Raw genomic sequence first — 15,467 nt, forward strand, 5'->3', positions numbered from 1 at the left:
TATTTTCTTTTAAGTTACAATTTAAGTATAGTTTAACTGCCTAAAATAAAGAATATATAGCATGTATAAAAAGAAAATATTTCGCATAGATACTCAATTTTCGTCTAATTTTTGAAAACATTCTTTGAAATCTGTAAATGAGACACGAAAACGATTACGGACACGTCTGTTTCTAAAAAAAGTAGAAAAGGATCCTTAATTTTGAAAAAATTAACCAAACAAAAGTAAGTGTGAGGTTGAAGTTGAAGTTAAAAGTAGAATATAAAATTGAAGGGTAAAGGTGAAGTTGAATAATGGAATTTGGTTTTGAGTTAAAAATTAAAATCTCCCACTTCTATTTTGGTGATGGTGCAGTCGGCAGCCGGCCGTTAACCCAAAAGTCGGCGTTTTTAGAGGTCAGTTCCATCAAATTGCTCACTTCCTATTTATATAAGAAGCTGATTAATTACAAAATAATAACAACAAGAATATTATTATTATTATCATCATTATTATAATAATAAATGGTTATCATAACCATTTCATTTCTTTTTTTTTTTTTTTTTTTTTTATTTCTTAAAACTGTCATTTCTTTCCATTTTCTTACTTTAGAGTTTCTATCAATCTTAAATAGAAAAATCAGACTTTTGTCTAAATTCAAAAAAAACAAAGTTTTTCAGAACTATTTTTTTCTTTTTCTTTTTTTTTTCCTAATTTCACTGAAAACATGAGTAAGAAGTAGATATCAATACAAGAAATTAATTAACACTTAATCATGTATTTAAAGATCGATTTTTAAAGACCAAAACTAAAGAACGAAATGGCTATTAAATGTGATGTTTTGAGTTTAATTTCAATTTAGTCTTGTTTCAATATGGTCCATAAATTTTAAAGATCATACAGTTTTAACACGATTTTTATTTAGCAATCATTTTCCATTTTTAATGTTTATTTCATTTAATTAATTTAAACTATTCTTTAATATTACAATATTTAAGTTTTACTATTTATCTATTGCAATTAAATTTAAAATTTTAGTTCAAAATAATTTTAAATAATTAATAGAAGGGTAAAATCTTCAAACATAAGAAAACGAAACTCAAGTATTAAAGAACCTTAAAGCTTTTGAAAGAAGCTTTGGGTTGTGAATCCTAAGTGAGATTAAGTAGCTATTTTAAAAAAACCAACCACAGAAGGTTATAAAGAAAAGACCCAAAAAAGAATGTCAAGTGAGAGGGGAAAGAAAACCAACCTGGCATTGATTGCTTTACTCTCAGTGGAATCCATTTCCAACTTTGTGTGAAATTCTCATATTAAATTCACACTAAACCTGTTATCTATCCAGATGAATTCATTATCCATCCATGAGTGAATAGATTTCACATATTATCTACACTATGAATTCAGTCCTCGTTCTGCCATCATTAATTTCACTCGCTTCTCGTCGTCCGATCTCCCGGCATTGCCATATATCTTCATCAAAAGCTCAAAATTAAGCTCATTATCTGGCTCCAATTCGAAGAGTCTTTCAGCAGCAATCTCAGCGATATCTACATTTCTATGGAGATAACACGCATACAACAACGCCCCCCATATGGTCGGACCTGCCTCGATCTCCATCCCTTTCGTTATGATTTTATAAGCTTCTTCAATCATACCTGCTCTCCCATAAAGATTCACCATACAAGCATAATGTTCAATTGTTGGTCTTATTCTGTACTTCCCCTTCATCAAAGAATACAATCTCCCCCCTTCCTTCACCAACCCCAGATGAGCACAAGTTGACAACAATGATACAAATGTTACGCGGTCTGGCAAAACACCAAGGCTTTCCATCACTTCGAAATATGTCAAAGCTTCTGTGGTATTGAAATGAGCAGAGATTATGGAGTTCCATGAGACCATGTCCTTTTGAGGCATTTGCTGGAACAACCATTTTGCTCTGTTAAGCTTACCACATTTGGCATACATGACTATCAAGGAGTTAGCAATGGACAAATTCCATTCGACTCCATGTCGAATTACCCATCCATGGATATGTAACTTGAATTTCAACGACAAAATGTTAGAAAGTAGGGTGGACAAAGCAACCGAATCAGGTTTGTAACCTTCTTGAATCATTTGATCAAAGATGTCTAATGCCTCAAAGTGAAGCCCATGGCGTGTGTAACCAGTGAGCATTGAGTTCCAGGAAACAATATCCTTATAAACAATCTGATCAAACACTTTCCTAGCCCTCACAATGCAACCACATTTGGAATACATGTCAACTAAAGCATTGAGGACAAAGACATCTCCAGCAAAGCCAGAACGAACGACATGCCGATGCACTGCCTCTCCGATTTGAATCGACCCAATACCACCACAGGCCTTGAGCACACGAGGAAAAGTGAAATGGTCAGGTTCAACACCTTCTTCCTCCATTTGAAAGTAAAGCGCCAGAGCATCTTCATAAAGACCAAGTTCAGCATACCCAGAAATAAGAGAATTCCAAGCAAATGCAGAGAAATTACGTTTACCCATTTCGTCGAACACCTGGTGTGCATCCTCCATGTACCCAGAAGAAGCATACAGACGAAGAAGCTTAGAAGAAATACCCACATTTCTCCTTAAAAGATTGGTGGGTATTAAGCGATGAATCCTAATACCATGGTGAATAGCTCGCAATTGGTAACAAAGTTCCAAAAGGGAAGAGAAAATTTCAGGATCAATAAGGAGGCCATTGTCGATGGAAGTTTCAAGGTCGGTGAGAACAGCATCAAGGGCTTGAATTTTGGATTGGAAGAAGGGTTTGGAGTGGATTAAGAGAGGGGTTGACGAGGATTTGGGGAAGGAGAGATCAGTGGACTGTTTAGCTTTGCTTATGCGGAGAAGTTTTTGGTGAAGAAGTTTCCGCCTCTCTTTCTTGGATTTTTTGGGTTTGGAAGAACAGAAGAGAAGAAGAGAAGTTGAGGGTGGAGTCAACAGTTGCAAAGAAATCAGCATTGGACAAACAAACCGTTGGAGAAAGCAGAGGGAAATGGTCGTTCCGAAGCGCTCATTTGAGGTTTCGTTCTCGCAGCCCGCACCAAATCGTAATTTTATACCAACAAAATTGGGTTCGAATAATTTTTTTAAAATAAGAGGTCCCATCCTATCCATCATTTATCTAAGCATTTTGTAACAAGTTTGTTATAATTGTTTCTTTTCTATATATTTTTTTATTTTACTCAAAAAAATTTCAAAATGAGTTAGAAAATATAATCGAAAAGATAGATTCTATCTCGATTGTTTATTTTAATATATTTTACTATATTTTAAAATATTAAATTTTTTTAATCAAAGTATTAGTCAACATTTTTAAAAAGTAATAAAAGATGTTTAATAATGTTTTAGAAAATAATTTCACATTGTTTTTTAAAATAATTATAGGAATATTTTTAAATATAATAAAATAGACTAAAATATCTACCATATATATCAAAATTTTTGGATTTTATCAATGATAGAAGCATATCAATATCAATGTTTATCATTGATAAAATCTAAAATTTTGTTACACTTTGTTAATATTTTGTCAAATTTATCATTTTTGATAATTCTCAATAATTCCAAACTAGAAATAAAATTTTGAATTTTACTCCTATCATGCATACATCATGAGTTTGGAATGAAAAATCTTACGATACAATAAATTAATGTTTTCCATTGTTCACGCTAGAAATTTCATCCTTAAATGCCAAGATTTGTGTTAAAATCTTGGCAAAAATTGAAACTAACTCATTGTCTCGTTAAAATTGAATTATCACAATTTTTTAATTACAAATTTAATACCTATGAGGGTGTCAATCGGATCTATAAGCATAAACAAGTACAACTTTAATTTTAAAGTTAAAAAATTTGTTAACAGTCAGACAAGTAAATGAATTTGTCAACCCCCCCCCCCCCCCAAAAAAAAATAAAAAAAAATAAAAAAAAAGAGGAGAAAAAAATTCTCGACATAATTGAAAATTTAAGATTCAATTATAGAAAAAGAATAAAACGATTGATTTTTAAAAATCTGAAATTAGCAAAACCATAAAAGATACAAAATATAAAAATCAAAACATAAAAACATAGTAAACACTTACCAAACTTCAGATTTGTTTCCTTATTTTTTTCTAGTAGCAACATAGTCTGTAAATTTACCTAACTAGTAGATAGGTAAATGATTTGCCGTAAAGAACAACCCATGTCTTATCATTTAACTTTTAACCTATATCTTTGCCAAAAAAAAACCACCATTAATATCAACATTTGAACGATGTGTTCATTCCTAAACATATTTATTAATTCTGTCTGTAGATATGCCCTATTGCCACCTGCTGATATCAGAAAAATGTTAGCCAACAGGATTTTCTTTGTTTTTCCTTAGTACATGTACTTGTGTACTTGATTTCTTCAGTTCTATTACATTCTTGAAAAAGTCGGTAATCAGGGAAATGAACTCAAAATGATCTTCAACTGAAATGAAGAGCAACTGTTGACTCCACCCTCAAGCACAAAAGATCCCCATGTTATCCATGATATAAGGCGATTAGGATCAATACATCTCATTCTCTTACCTGCTGCTGAACAAAATTAATGGCTTACAGGTGATTAAACAATATTTGAGAGCATTGAGTCGATATCATATTTGAAAGCATGTATTATTGGAGCAAAAGAATCAAGGTTCAAGTTTAAAAAGAGCACGCGAGCCAATCATATACAAAATACTTTCGTGGAAAACAGAATTGAAAGTGGAAACAGAAACGAAATACCTCAAAATTCAATGACGCAAAAACTGGATAAACTTGTTTGTATATTTCATCCACTGTTCCAACTGCCTTTATCTGCAACAATTTTTTTTTGGTTAAGGAAGACATAAATTTGTATACGATAAGCTCAAACAACGGATTTTCCCAAGAAGGAAAAAATAAATTGAAAACATGGTTAAAGGCATGGATAATAGGACTCGAGTTCAAAACTCAACCAAAAATACCTTGTAAAGCTTTCCCTTCTCCATATAATATTTCACTACAGGAAGATTTAATGCGTCAAAAACCTTCAGCCTTTTCTTGATCGTGACAATGTTGTCATCAACTCTTCCCTGCAAAATATGTCATGTTGAGGTACTAATGAAGATAACGATTTGGATGTAGGAAAGATTAACCACAACATGTCATCTACCTGATTACGATTGAGCACCCGCTTCACCATCTCATCTTCTGGACAGTCAAAAAAGAGTACAATGTCTGGTTCTACCCCCATCTGCATCATGAACGACATGATTGTATTATACATCGAGTATGTATATGAACCATATATGTTGAATTGAAAAAGTGTGGGATCTGAGATTTTCTCTCGTTGACCGCAGTCCTAAAGGAAAAACATTTCCACCACAGGAAATAAAGAACTGAATGTGAAGAGTATAGAAGAAACTCACAATTTGTTCAAATGCTATCCGGTTTTCCTCACTCCGCGGAAACCCATCAATGAGAAACTTATAATTGTCACTGGATTCCATTTCCTTTTGAATAAGTCTGATCGTCAATTCCGAAGGAACTATTTTTCCTTCCTTAATTGTGTTGAGAATCATGGTGCTGAAAATAGAAACTCGCAATCAACAGGCGTTGTTGGAGGCTAGATGAATATGAATTTTCTCGGTAAGGCAAATGAAGCGTAATTACCCATCTGCACTATTGGAAGCTATCTCCCTCCTTAATAGATCTCCAGCACTCAAATGTGTAAATCCAAAGTTCTCAACTATCTTCATACATTGTGTACCTTTACCACTTCCAGGGCCACCTGAAAACATTGCAACTTTTAGTATATGCACGCCCCTTATATAAAAGCATATAGGTCATATAATGGAAAATTAGTCTTTTCTTCTATCCTTCCAGTTAAAAATTAATGCAAACTAAATTTACAAGTAAATAGATTTTTTTTCTTTAAATTAATGCTAGTGGCTCCCAATTAGGAGGAAATGTAGCCGCGTGGCTTAGTGGGGTAGATTAAGAAAGAATCTTTAAGGTTAGTGGTATAGTGGTTAGTTTTTTTACATAGCTATACATAAATACCATCTATGTTTCCACTCAAATGCATTTGTTTTTTTTTTTTTTTCGAGATAACGGGTAAATTCGATTTAACAGAAAAGCGACGATGGCTATACAACAAAGAATCAAAAATCTTTGAAAGAGTCCCTCTTGATCCAAGAAAGTACTCGAGAAAACCAAGTACAAGACCCCTTTCCCACACTCCATTTCGCAAGCAATGAGCAACAAGATTAAAATTTCTGGAAATGTGGTGAAACTCCACCTTAGTAAAAACCTTTTCTCCCATCCTGAATCTCCTACACCCAAACTCCAACATCAGTAATAGATGTAGCACTTCCCGAATTAATTGAACAGAACCCAGACAATCTGAAAAAACAACTACATCTCCAAGATGAGGAGCAGAGGCAAGACTAATCCCTTCTTTAATGGCTAAAGTTTCCAAGAGCAGTGGACTATTCAAAGAAGAAAATTGTTTTGCCGTAGCCCCCAGTACATCCCCATTTGCATCAACAATCACCACACCAACACCCCAAATATTCCAGCCTGGCGAGGATGCTGCATCCGAGAGCACAAAACAACCCCGAGCTGAAAGACCATGCTGAACTGAAATTTGAGGGCCACACCTTAAATTCCTTGTGCTTACTACTTCCATTGCCTCTTACATATGAAGATAACCACCAACACTTCGCATCAACATCCGGCACAACACCACGAACACGAAAATCATTGTGATCATCCCATAATCCCCAACAACCAATACACCATAAAGAAAAATCCAGAGGAGAAAGGGAATCCGCAAGCACAACACAAAAATCAGAAAAATCAAAATAATAATTTCTACCAGACAACACCACTGGCAAAAAACACTTCCACAACTCCTTTGCAAGCCTGCAACCAAAAACCACTTGAGTGATGGTTTCAGGATGTTTCCCACAATAAGGACAAAGAGGAGAGATATCCATCCGCCTATCAACCAAACAAGTAAGCACCGGTAATATCATATGAAAAGCCCTCCACATCAAAATCTTGATTTTGGCCGGGATATTCAACTTCCACAAACGAATCCACCAATGTTTAGTAACAGAGGAATCAGAGCACCCAATCATGTTATGATGAAACATAAACAACCGGTACCCACTGTGCACAGAATGAAAACCCTTTGGATCAAAGTGCCACATCCAAGATGCCACCATCGTCCCACCAAAAGGAAGTCCCGAAACCAGCAGGACTTCCTCTTCTGAAAGTACCAAATGCAGCCAATTGAGATCCCAAAGCCTCAACGTTGTAATGAAAGAGCTTACCAAAAGCGGCACAGCAAGCATCCCACCCTCCGGAGGCCGAGGAGTACAGAAAGAATAAGGGCAAGGCAACCAATGCATATTTTCTTAAATATTTATTTACATCATTCAAAAAATTATTAACCTCTAAAAAAACAATAGTTCCACCAAAAGTCATGTTCAGCTAACTTGCGCAATAAATGATGGACTGAACTATACTTTCTCTTTCCTTTTTTTTTTTCCTTCTGTGCGTGCCATTTTTCCAACAAGGAACTGTGATGACATTCCATTAAGAAATGTTAAGACACGAATTACATCCCTATGTCTTCCAGCTTCCTACAGAGACAGAGATCAATATACGTAATAGGAATATTGAACAACTCCCACTGAGAAACAAACATGAACATTTACGTTTGAAATTGACCAAGGATCACATGTCATTAATAGAGCCATGACGTTTTACTTTCAGTTACTTCGAGACATAAACCTTTCAGGAAAAGAACTACAAAACAGATAAATTTATGTTCTCCCTTGGCTTCTTAGTCACCTTATAGATTAGGAAAAACCATATATAATTAACCACAAATATAAATACAGCTTCCTTCATTGTCAACAAAAATGGAAAGGAGGAAAATGCAGTTAACGTTACCTAATACAAAAGTTATGAATGGTGTTTTATCTCTTTGAAAGGTACCCTTTTCCTGCACTCAAATTAAAAACAATCTAAAACTTCAAATGTATTAGACAGAAATAAATAAACACACACGTGCATTTAAATCCATGTGGGAGCAGATGCTTCAAGGTTTAACCACCAATTTTTCATTTCTTCACATCATAAAGATGAAAAAGAATTTCCTGACACACAGTTCCACTTGATAAAGAGAGAAACTGACATGATATGGTAATTTTGGAGACAATAGTGAGATGCGAAGCAAATTCATATTGCACCTAGCTTTTCTACTCATTTCAGGAGTCAGGAGTTAGGAACCAGGTAGATGGTAGGTTTGAATGTTCAGAACTTGAGGTGCATGCTTTACAGTTGATTCAAAATTAAAGAACAGGGGGAAAAACCTACAAATATCTGAGCAGTTAATCATCTACAATGTTAAATTAACTAGGAGATACAAAATGCATATGTTACCTTTAAGGGTATTTCAGTAGTAAACGCTTCCCAAAACTTGAGTTTACAAACATCCTGCATTGGTATCAGCAACCAAAAAGGTGAAACGGTTGTAGAATTTTAGAGACGAAAATGGGCACATCTTTTATATGTGGCAATTTAACAGCACAAGTTTAAGTGAGACACATTTTAGGAAACTAGCGAAATGGAGTATGGTGAATGATAGAATTCTAAGAATTCATAAACTTCCAAAAATATGGAGGAAAGGAAACGAAGAATAGACGAAATGTCAAGGTTGCTATTCTAATACCATGTTTCCCAAGTCAGACCAGCTTCATTCCAGCATATGGTATCAAGAGATTCTATTGACGTGACTTCTAATGTCTCTTCCACACCTACTCCAGATATTCCCCAATTTCATTTAGATTAACATTTTACAGTCGAATCAATCCCACCAACCCAGTCATTTATAATCTGCTAATTTCTGGACTGTGCAACGACAAATCCTGCACAGACAAGGCCTACGATAGATTGTGCAACCAGACTCCTGACATGAATATCCATTCTCCCATTATTGCTGAGATTCATCTCGTATATACTTAATCCAACTTTCTACATTGCCAAAAAATTTCTGGCCTACAAAGCAAATATGACCCTAAACTTGAAGAAACCAATATTGTAAAAGCTTTAACTCAACATATGAGGAGATATTTTTATGCCAAACATAATCAAGAAAAGATAAGCTTCTCTTTCCGGTTCTCAATTGCAAGAGGTTCTTTCGCCAAGGAAATCGATGTCGCGAAAGAATGAGATAATATGGAATCCAAACTAACCAAAAGCTACCAAGAATACAGGAAAGACTTCCCAGTTCGCTAAGATAGAAACTGAATGATTTCAAACGCTTCCAACTCCAAAGAAGTTGCGTAAGGTAGCCATTTTCAGCGTACAGAGGAAGGATTATTCTTCTAATAAAAATCCAAAATACGTCAACGAAATAAGTTGTTCCCGGAAGAAACTGAATAGGCGTTAGAACATTTCTAGCCTCTCAAAATACATGTGTTCATAGAAAATAGCAATCAATGAATTGACAGCAGCCGCCCATTAGTGGTTGACTCAAGAGATGGAAGTAGATGTAAAATACCTTATTGTTGGCAATAGACTTATGAGCAAACGTGAAATGAGAGGCTGAAACTACTCGTCTCCACATCTTCGGATCTCTGGGAGTCTTCCAGAAGTTGTAGTTTAGTTGATGAGAGAGTGATCGTTCATGGGATTCAAATTTTCACATGAGACATTTCGTCGAACGCCTTTGGTGCATTGTTGAAAACCGATGGTACCCACGTCCCCGAAACGTGCTGTCAAGGTCTCCTTGGGAGGTTTGATCATAAATGAAGTTGAGAGTGACGGAGTGTAAGGGACATAGAGTGGGATCCACGTTGAGATCTCGCTGAAGGGACGGATCAGCTTCGGAAGGACTTGCGAATGGGGTTAGGTTATTTTTCAATAGTATAACCGTCTTCCCCAAATGTCTTTGATATTACGGTATAATATGCTGCCTTGTAATCATCTTTGGTCGAAAATATTTTAGTTTATTTTGTTATATTTAAAGATGTTCTTGTATATATTTTTTTTTATAAATTTAGTTTTTAAGATAATTTTTCATTTGAGTTATTTTATTTCTTATCAAATTTTAAATTTATAATTACTTATGTGAAAATCTAAATTGTTGTTGGTAGTTAAAGGAGAGAAAAATACTTCTGATTTTTTCTAAAAAAAAAAGCTTATTATGTATTTAAGTTATTTATTATTTAGTAAAAGGTTAAATAAAATAAATATAAATTAGTTACTATCTGTTCCCATTCTCACGTCCATGTGTAACTTATAAGTTAGAATAAAAGAGATTAGAATATGAAAGTTCTCACTTTATTTCAAATATTAAATTTTTAGAATTCATGAGTTTAGAATGTTTTGTAACTTCTCTCTTATAGTTATATAAAGAATTTTCTTTAAATTTTTTTAACTAATAATTGAATATTCATTTCTATTTATATTTGTTTTTCTTCTTCTGATACTCACTCTTTGCCTTATAATTTCAACCCTTGGATTGTTTAGTTTAACATTCTTTGGTCTTTATCCTTGCCTTTATGTTTTATTGTTGTATTAATACTTTTTAGTATTAGTAAAGACTTGAAGAGATTTGCATATATAGAAAAGCAAAAAACTCATGTCATGCCAATTTTGTGAAGTCAAGTCCAATAATATAATACTTTTGGTTTGATTTTTTTTAATTATGGTACATTCTTATATTTATAGATTTCATTGTCTAGGAGATCAAAGAAAATGATATACAATATATATATATATAAGTCGATTCGAGTCAAGTGTGAATTTTTTTTTATTTTAGTTTTTTTAATTTGCAGTACAATACTATATTCACTTATATTTCTCTATATTAATGAATATAATCTTCTTTTATGTTAATGAACGTAATCTTCTTTGAAATCTGGTTAAGTGGAGAATTAAAAAAAAAAAAAAAAAAACCATTTTACTCCTCTGTAATCTTAAATTTACAATATTATCATTTGTTATAAAGTCTAAATTGTTCTTAAAAAGTTGCTTTGCATTGATAACTAGAAAATTAAAAAAAAAAAAACATGATTGATAGTTCTTTTTTTTGTTATAAATCTATACTATATATAAGAGGATGGAAGTAGATACATTTTTTTAGTCTCATTTTACCATTTCATTATAATCTTCTTTTTGTCTTGTTTTAGTGGCAATTTTGTCATTCACATGGTTTTAATATTTATGGTCATTTTCACATTCAACAAGATAGAAGTTACATTTCCTTAACTTTTCTTCTCCTTATTATAACTTTTCTCAAAATTTTAAAATTTTCTCTCAAATTAATTATGTCATTTAAATTTATCCAAATCCATTCACATTCCTATTTATCCTTTTATCTTCTATCCTTTAGCTATTCACAATCCTTTATCTCATATTAACTATTTCTTATCTTTTTCAACCTTTCAAATTCTTCATTTTCAAATCTTTGAGTATAAATATCTCATTCTTTGTTTTTATTCTCATTCATATTCACAAGTCAAATTATGCTTTTCTATCATCTTCTATTTTTTTTTTTGTCTATTTTTTATATAGAAGTATGTTTGTGTATGTTTATTCATTTATAACTTTCTTTTTAGTACACGACAAAAATTGGGAAAACTTGAACTACCAACTCCATGATTGACATGTAAATTATATATATGCTCTTTATGCTTAAATCACATAATATTGAGAATCGTTTTTAATGTAAACCTAAGAATCTTGCTCATGTTTTTTTCTTCATTTAATTTTTTTATTAAAGCTATTATAAATTTTGAGATAGTATATTACAATATTTCTAAATTTATTATTCATTTTCCACACATTACAATGTGAATATAAAAAAAAAATATATAAATATGAAAATATTGAAATGACTGTTCTAATTTTATAAAATTAAATTAAAACTATAAATTTTTGGGGGTGATTTTTACATGCATCACACGTGTTGTTTACTAGTATATAAAAAATACTTATTATATATAAAAGTTAAAATTATTTATTATTTGATGAAGGTAAAAATAAATTAGTACCTTTTCACATTCTCACACTCGTACATAACCGATAGATATTCTAGAGATAAATATGTTAGATTATAAAAATTCTACCTCAACATTTCAAGGATTGAATTTCTTGAATTCATGAGTTTGTATCCGTGGATGAGATTCCTTTTTAAGAAAGAATACTATGGGTCACGGGTGAATCCAAACATCTATGCATGTGCATATCTTTATCTTTACTCTTTACTATATTAAAAGGAGGGATATGAGAAAATCTTTTTATTTTTTTATTTTTGTCTTCCTTATCCCTTCTACCTATTAAAAATTCCAATCATATCCATAATCAAACATATCTATGTATGTAACATATTGAAAGTGGAGGTTTCAATTAATATTATTGATCCACATTATGACTTAATAATAAGTAATTGAAAAGGTTAATTTACGCATTTTCCACTGATCATTAAAGCTAATTGAAAAGATACTTGTTATTATATTATAATTATGTATATAAGCAATGAATGAAATCTCTCTACATTTTAAACCCTCTAATTTTTCTCTTAACTTTTCAAATTCTAATTGGATAGGTCACATTTTTCTCTTCTAGATAAATAGTTTCACATATTTCTCAGAGTTTTATTGCTAAGCAAAGAAGAACTGTATCAAATGGCTTTGATTCAAGGTATATCTCAATCTTATTTTCAATTTCTTTCTTTTTTTAAATATATATACTTATGTATTAGCTTGAAAATCGGTTTAAGAAAATGTCCTTTTTTTTAATATGAATTTATTGTATAAACAGGTTTTTATTTGTAAACGAAATCATTACAAGATACATACATTTTTAATATATTACACTTTTGTACCAATTTATCTTATCTTACATGTTTAATGTCTTCATTCTTGCTTATGTTACTATTTTATATTCTTATTGATTAAGAAGTTCTAAAATTAATTAATAATGTATTTTCTTAAAACATTTATTCTTAAATTTACGATAGTAGCATTCGTTTTTTAACATAAAATTGTTGTTATTGAATATTTTAAGTAATCTAAAAAAAATCACTAACGTACACAATCCAATGGATATTTTTTAAAAACAAATAAAAAAAACCACTTAGGACATATTAAAGTTAAAGTGATTTAATTGTTAGTAATTATTAAAATATAAAATAAAAAATATTACTTATAAGTTAAAATGATTTAATTACTACTATTATTAAAAATAAAATAAAAAATATTAATTATTTATTAACTTTTAGTTACATTAATTATCACAACCTTTCTTAACCTACCTATAAAGATTTTAAGAGATAAAAGAGATTAAAACATGACAAATCTATCTCTTTATTTCAATGATTAAATTTCTAGAGTAATTCATATAAGTTATAGAAGCTTTTGTAACTTATATTTTTGTCAAATATAAAGAACTTTTTTCTAACTATTTTTTTTTTGCATACATTTGAATATTCATTTCTACTTAGGCTTTTTTTAATTTTCTTCTTCTTATTCACTCTTAGCCTTATTTCTATGATGTTCAAACTTAACATCATTCTAACATTGCTTAATTTTATGTTACATTATTGTTAATACTTTGTAATGTTAGGGAAGACTCAAAGATATGCGCATGTAGTTGAGCTAAAAAAAATGATGCAATGTCAATTTTGTGAAATCAAGTCCGATAATACTTGTAGCTATTTTCTTTTTCATTTGTAGTACATCATTACCACTACAAGAAATTTTGTTTCTACCGACGACAAGCATGCCGACGCTCCTAAATGTCGTTGGCGGAAGTGAGATTCTCTAACGAATTTTTTAATCATTGGCAATAAATGAAATCATCGACGATCAAAATTAGAGCTTTGGCGTAGATGGATTTTTGCCGAAGACTTATTTTTGACCATCGGCATAGGTAGACATGTGGGGATGGTTTATTATTACTGTCGGCTTAAGTAGACCAACGCCGATGACGTTTAATAGAACGTTGGCGCTTGTTGGAAAACAAAAAAACACTAGTCTCTATATTTCCATTCCCCTTTCTCCCTCCCAAGGCCGCCGCCTCCCCCCCGCCCCCTTCTCCTTCACGATTTTCCTCTTATCTTTCATGAAACGAGTAATACGATATGTCGTTAAGTTTATGTCTCACATCGGACATGTCGATTAACGATTCGTAGGCGAGAAACACTGGGAAAGGGAGTTCACTAGTGTTCTTCTTGACTTTCTTCATTCTTCTCGGAGATTGGATTTAGATGGCCATGATGGTGGATGACGATAGCTCGATATACATCGACAGTCTTCCTTACGATGCAAAAAAGGATAGTTTGTGTAGAATCTTTGATTTGCATAGCGCCATCATAGTTGTTAGGGTTAATTTCTCCAACAATCGGATTTGTTTCTTCTATCTTCTTGTGTGAAAAATTTTCTTTTACAACTGTTGATAATAATGTTACATCGTGTATATCTCAAAATTATAACGTAGATCTTTAGGTGTTTCTGATGGAATATTTGATTGCTTCAATATAGGTTTTTTTTCCAAGGCTATTCGAAGTTCAGATATCAATTCAAACTCAATTGTTTAGTTTATGACTTTTATTTAGAAGTATAGAAATGTTTGAGTTACTGAAAATGGTGAAAAAAGTTGGATCATGGTGAAGATTTTTTGTTATTGCGGAGAATTTGAGTAATTAGTTTACTAATGCTTCAATTAGGCTTGTTGAGTGGCTTTTTTACATGTGGTTTAATGTAATTCTAGTTGAACACTTTGATTTGGTCTTCAAATTATCAATGATCGTTCTACTAAGGAAAAGTGTGTTTTTGACAATGTAAGGCTTTGGATTAGATTATTGAAGGGCGGGTTGTCAGAGTTAATGGAGTGAAGAGTAGACTTGGAATCTTGTCGAACCCTTCATCGCACTGCCCCATTCGTTGTTGTCCTCGATCCTCTAAGCAAGTTTAACTTGATCTATTGTTTTTTCTTCAATGATAATATGATATATATATATATATATATATATATCTAATTCTTATAAGATCGAAATTATAGTAGATTAATTGTTTTGAGATCTAATTCATATATTTGTGCTCGAAATTATAGTAGATTGTGTTTGATTTATGTGAGATATACATACAAGTTTAGATTTGTTTTCTTGGATGTGGGATGAAATATAGGTTGAGACTTATGTGAATATTTTCTAAAATGTAAAATGTAGGTTTTGGTTGTCATTGTTTTAGTTGTAGAGAAAAGTTCATGAGTATAAGTTTAGGTTTTAAGTTAAAATGTAGTTTGAAATGTGAGTCTATATGTTGTTTTTATGATGTGAGATAAATTGTAATTAAGTAGTGACTTATATATGTATTTTCTAAAATGTAAAATGTAGGTATTTGTAGGTTTACTAGTTGGATTATTTTGTTTTGTAAGTTATTAATTGTTTTT

The 15,467-nt window shown here is 31.8% G+C and overlaps 2 protein-coding genes across 4 annotated transcripts; both read right to left on the reverse strand.

Annotated features, from left to right (window-relative positions):
• Positions 1-267: 267 nt before the first annotated feature.
• On the reverse strand, positions 268-3,088 carry LOC107990382 (pentatricopeptide repeat-containing protein At4g25270, chloroplastic). The gene is made up of 2 exons (XM_017043443.2): positions 1,232-3,088; positions 268-421 (listed from the first exon to the last, which is right to left on the reverse strand). Exon 1 carries the CDS (start codon positions 2,962-2,964, stop codon positions 1,375-1,377), a length of 1,590 nt encoding a protein of 529 aa, XP_016898932.1. The 5' UTR covers positions 2,965-3,088; the 3' UTR covers positions 268-421; positions 1,232-1,374.
• A 1,153-nt stretch (positions 3,089-4,241) lies between these two features.
• On the reverse strand, positions 4,242-10,053 carry LOC103483992 (UMP-CMP kinase). 3 transcript variants are annotated; one of them, XM_017043616.2, is made up of 9 exons: positions 9,571-10,053; positions 8,451-8,504; positions 7,959-8,010; positions 5,667-5,784; positions 5,423-5,579; positions 5,167-5,247; positions 4,979-5,086; positions 4,758-4,829; positions 4,242-4,565 (listed from the first exon to the last, which is right to left on the reverse strand). In XM_017043616.2, exons 1-9 carry the CDS (start codon positions 9,634-9,636, stop codon positions 4,551-4,553), a joined length of 723 nt encoding a protein of 240 aa, XP_016899105.1. In that variant the 5' UTR covers positions 9,637-10,053; the 3' UTR covers positions 4,242-4,550. The 3 variants fall into 3 exon arrangements, with proteins under 3 accessions (XP_016899105.1, XP_016899104.1, XP_050942629.1); XM_017043615.2 differs by having other exon boundaries at positions 4,242-4,568; XM_051086672.1 differs by lacking the exons at positions 4,242-4,565; positions 4,758-4,829; positions 4,979-5,086; ... (1 more) ...; positions 5,423-5,579; positions 5,667-5,784 and adding an exon at positions 6,295-7,645 and having other exon boundaries at positions 9,571-9,592.
• Between the last annotated feature and the right edge of the window lie 5,414 nt (positions 10,054-15,467).

Source organism: Cucumis melo, chromosome 6 (assembly GCF_025177605.1).
Source record: "Cucumis melo cultivar AY chromosome 6, USDA_Cmelo_AY_1.0, whole genome shotgun sequence".
In the NCBI taxonomy this organism is placed as follows: domain Eukaryota; kingdom Viridiplantae; phylum Streptophyta; class Magnoliopsida; order Cucurbitales; family Cucurbitaceae; genus Cucumis; species Cucumis melo.

Coding starts and splice junctions, on each gene's coding strand:
- LOC103483992 (XM_051086672.1), bottom strand. CDS start 7,411: ATGCATTGGTTGCCTTGCCCTTATTCTTTCTGTACTCCTCGGCCTCCG.
- LOC107990382 (XM_017043443.2), bottom strand. CDS start 2,964: ATGCTGATTTCTTTGCAACTGTTGACTCCACCCTCAACTTCTCTTCTT.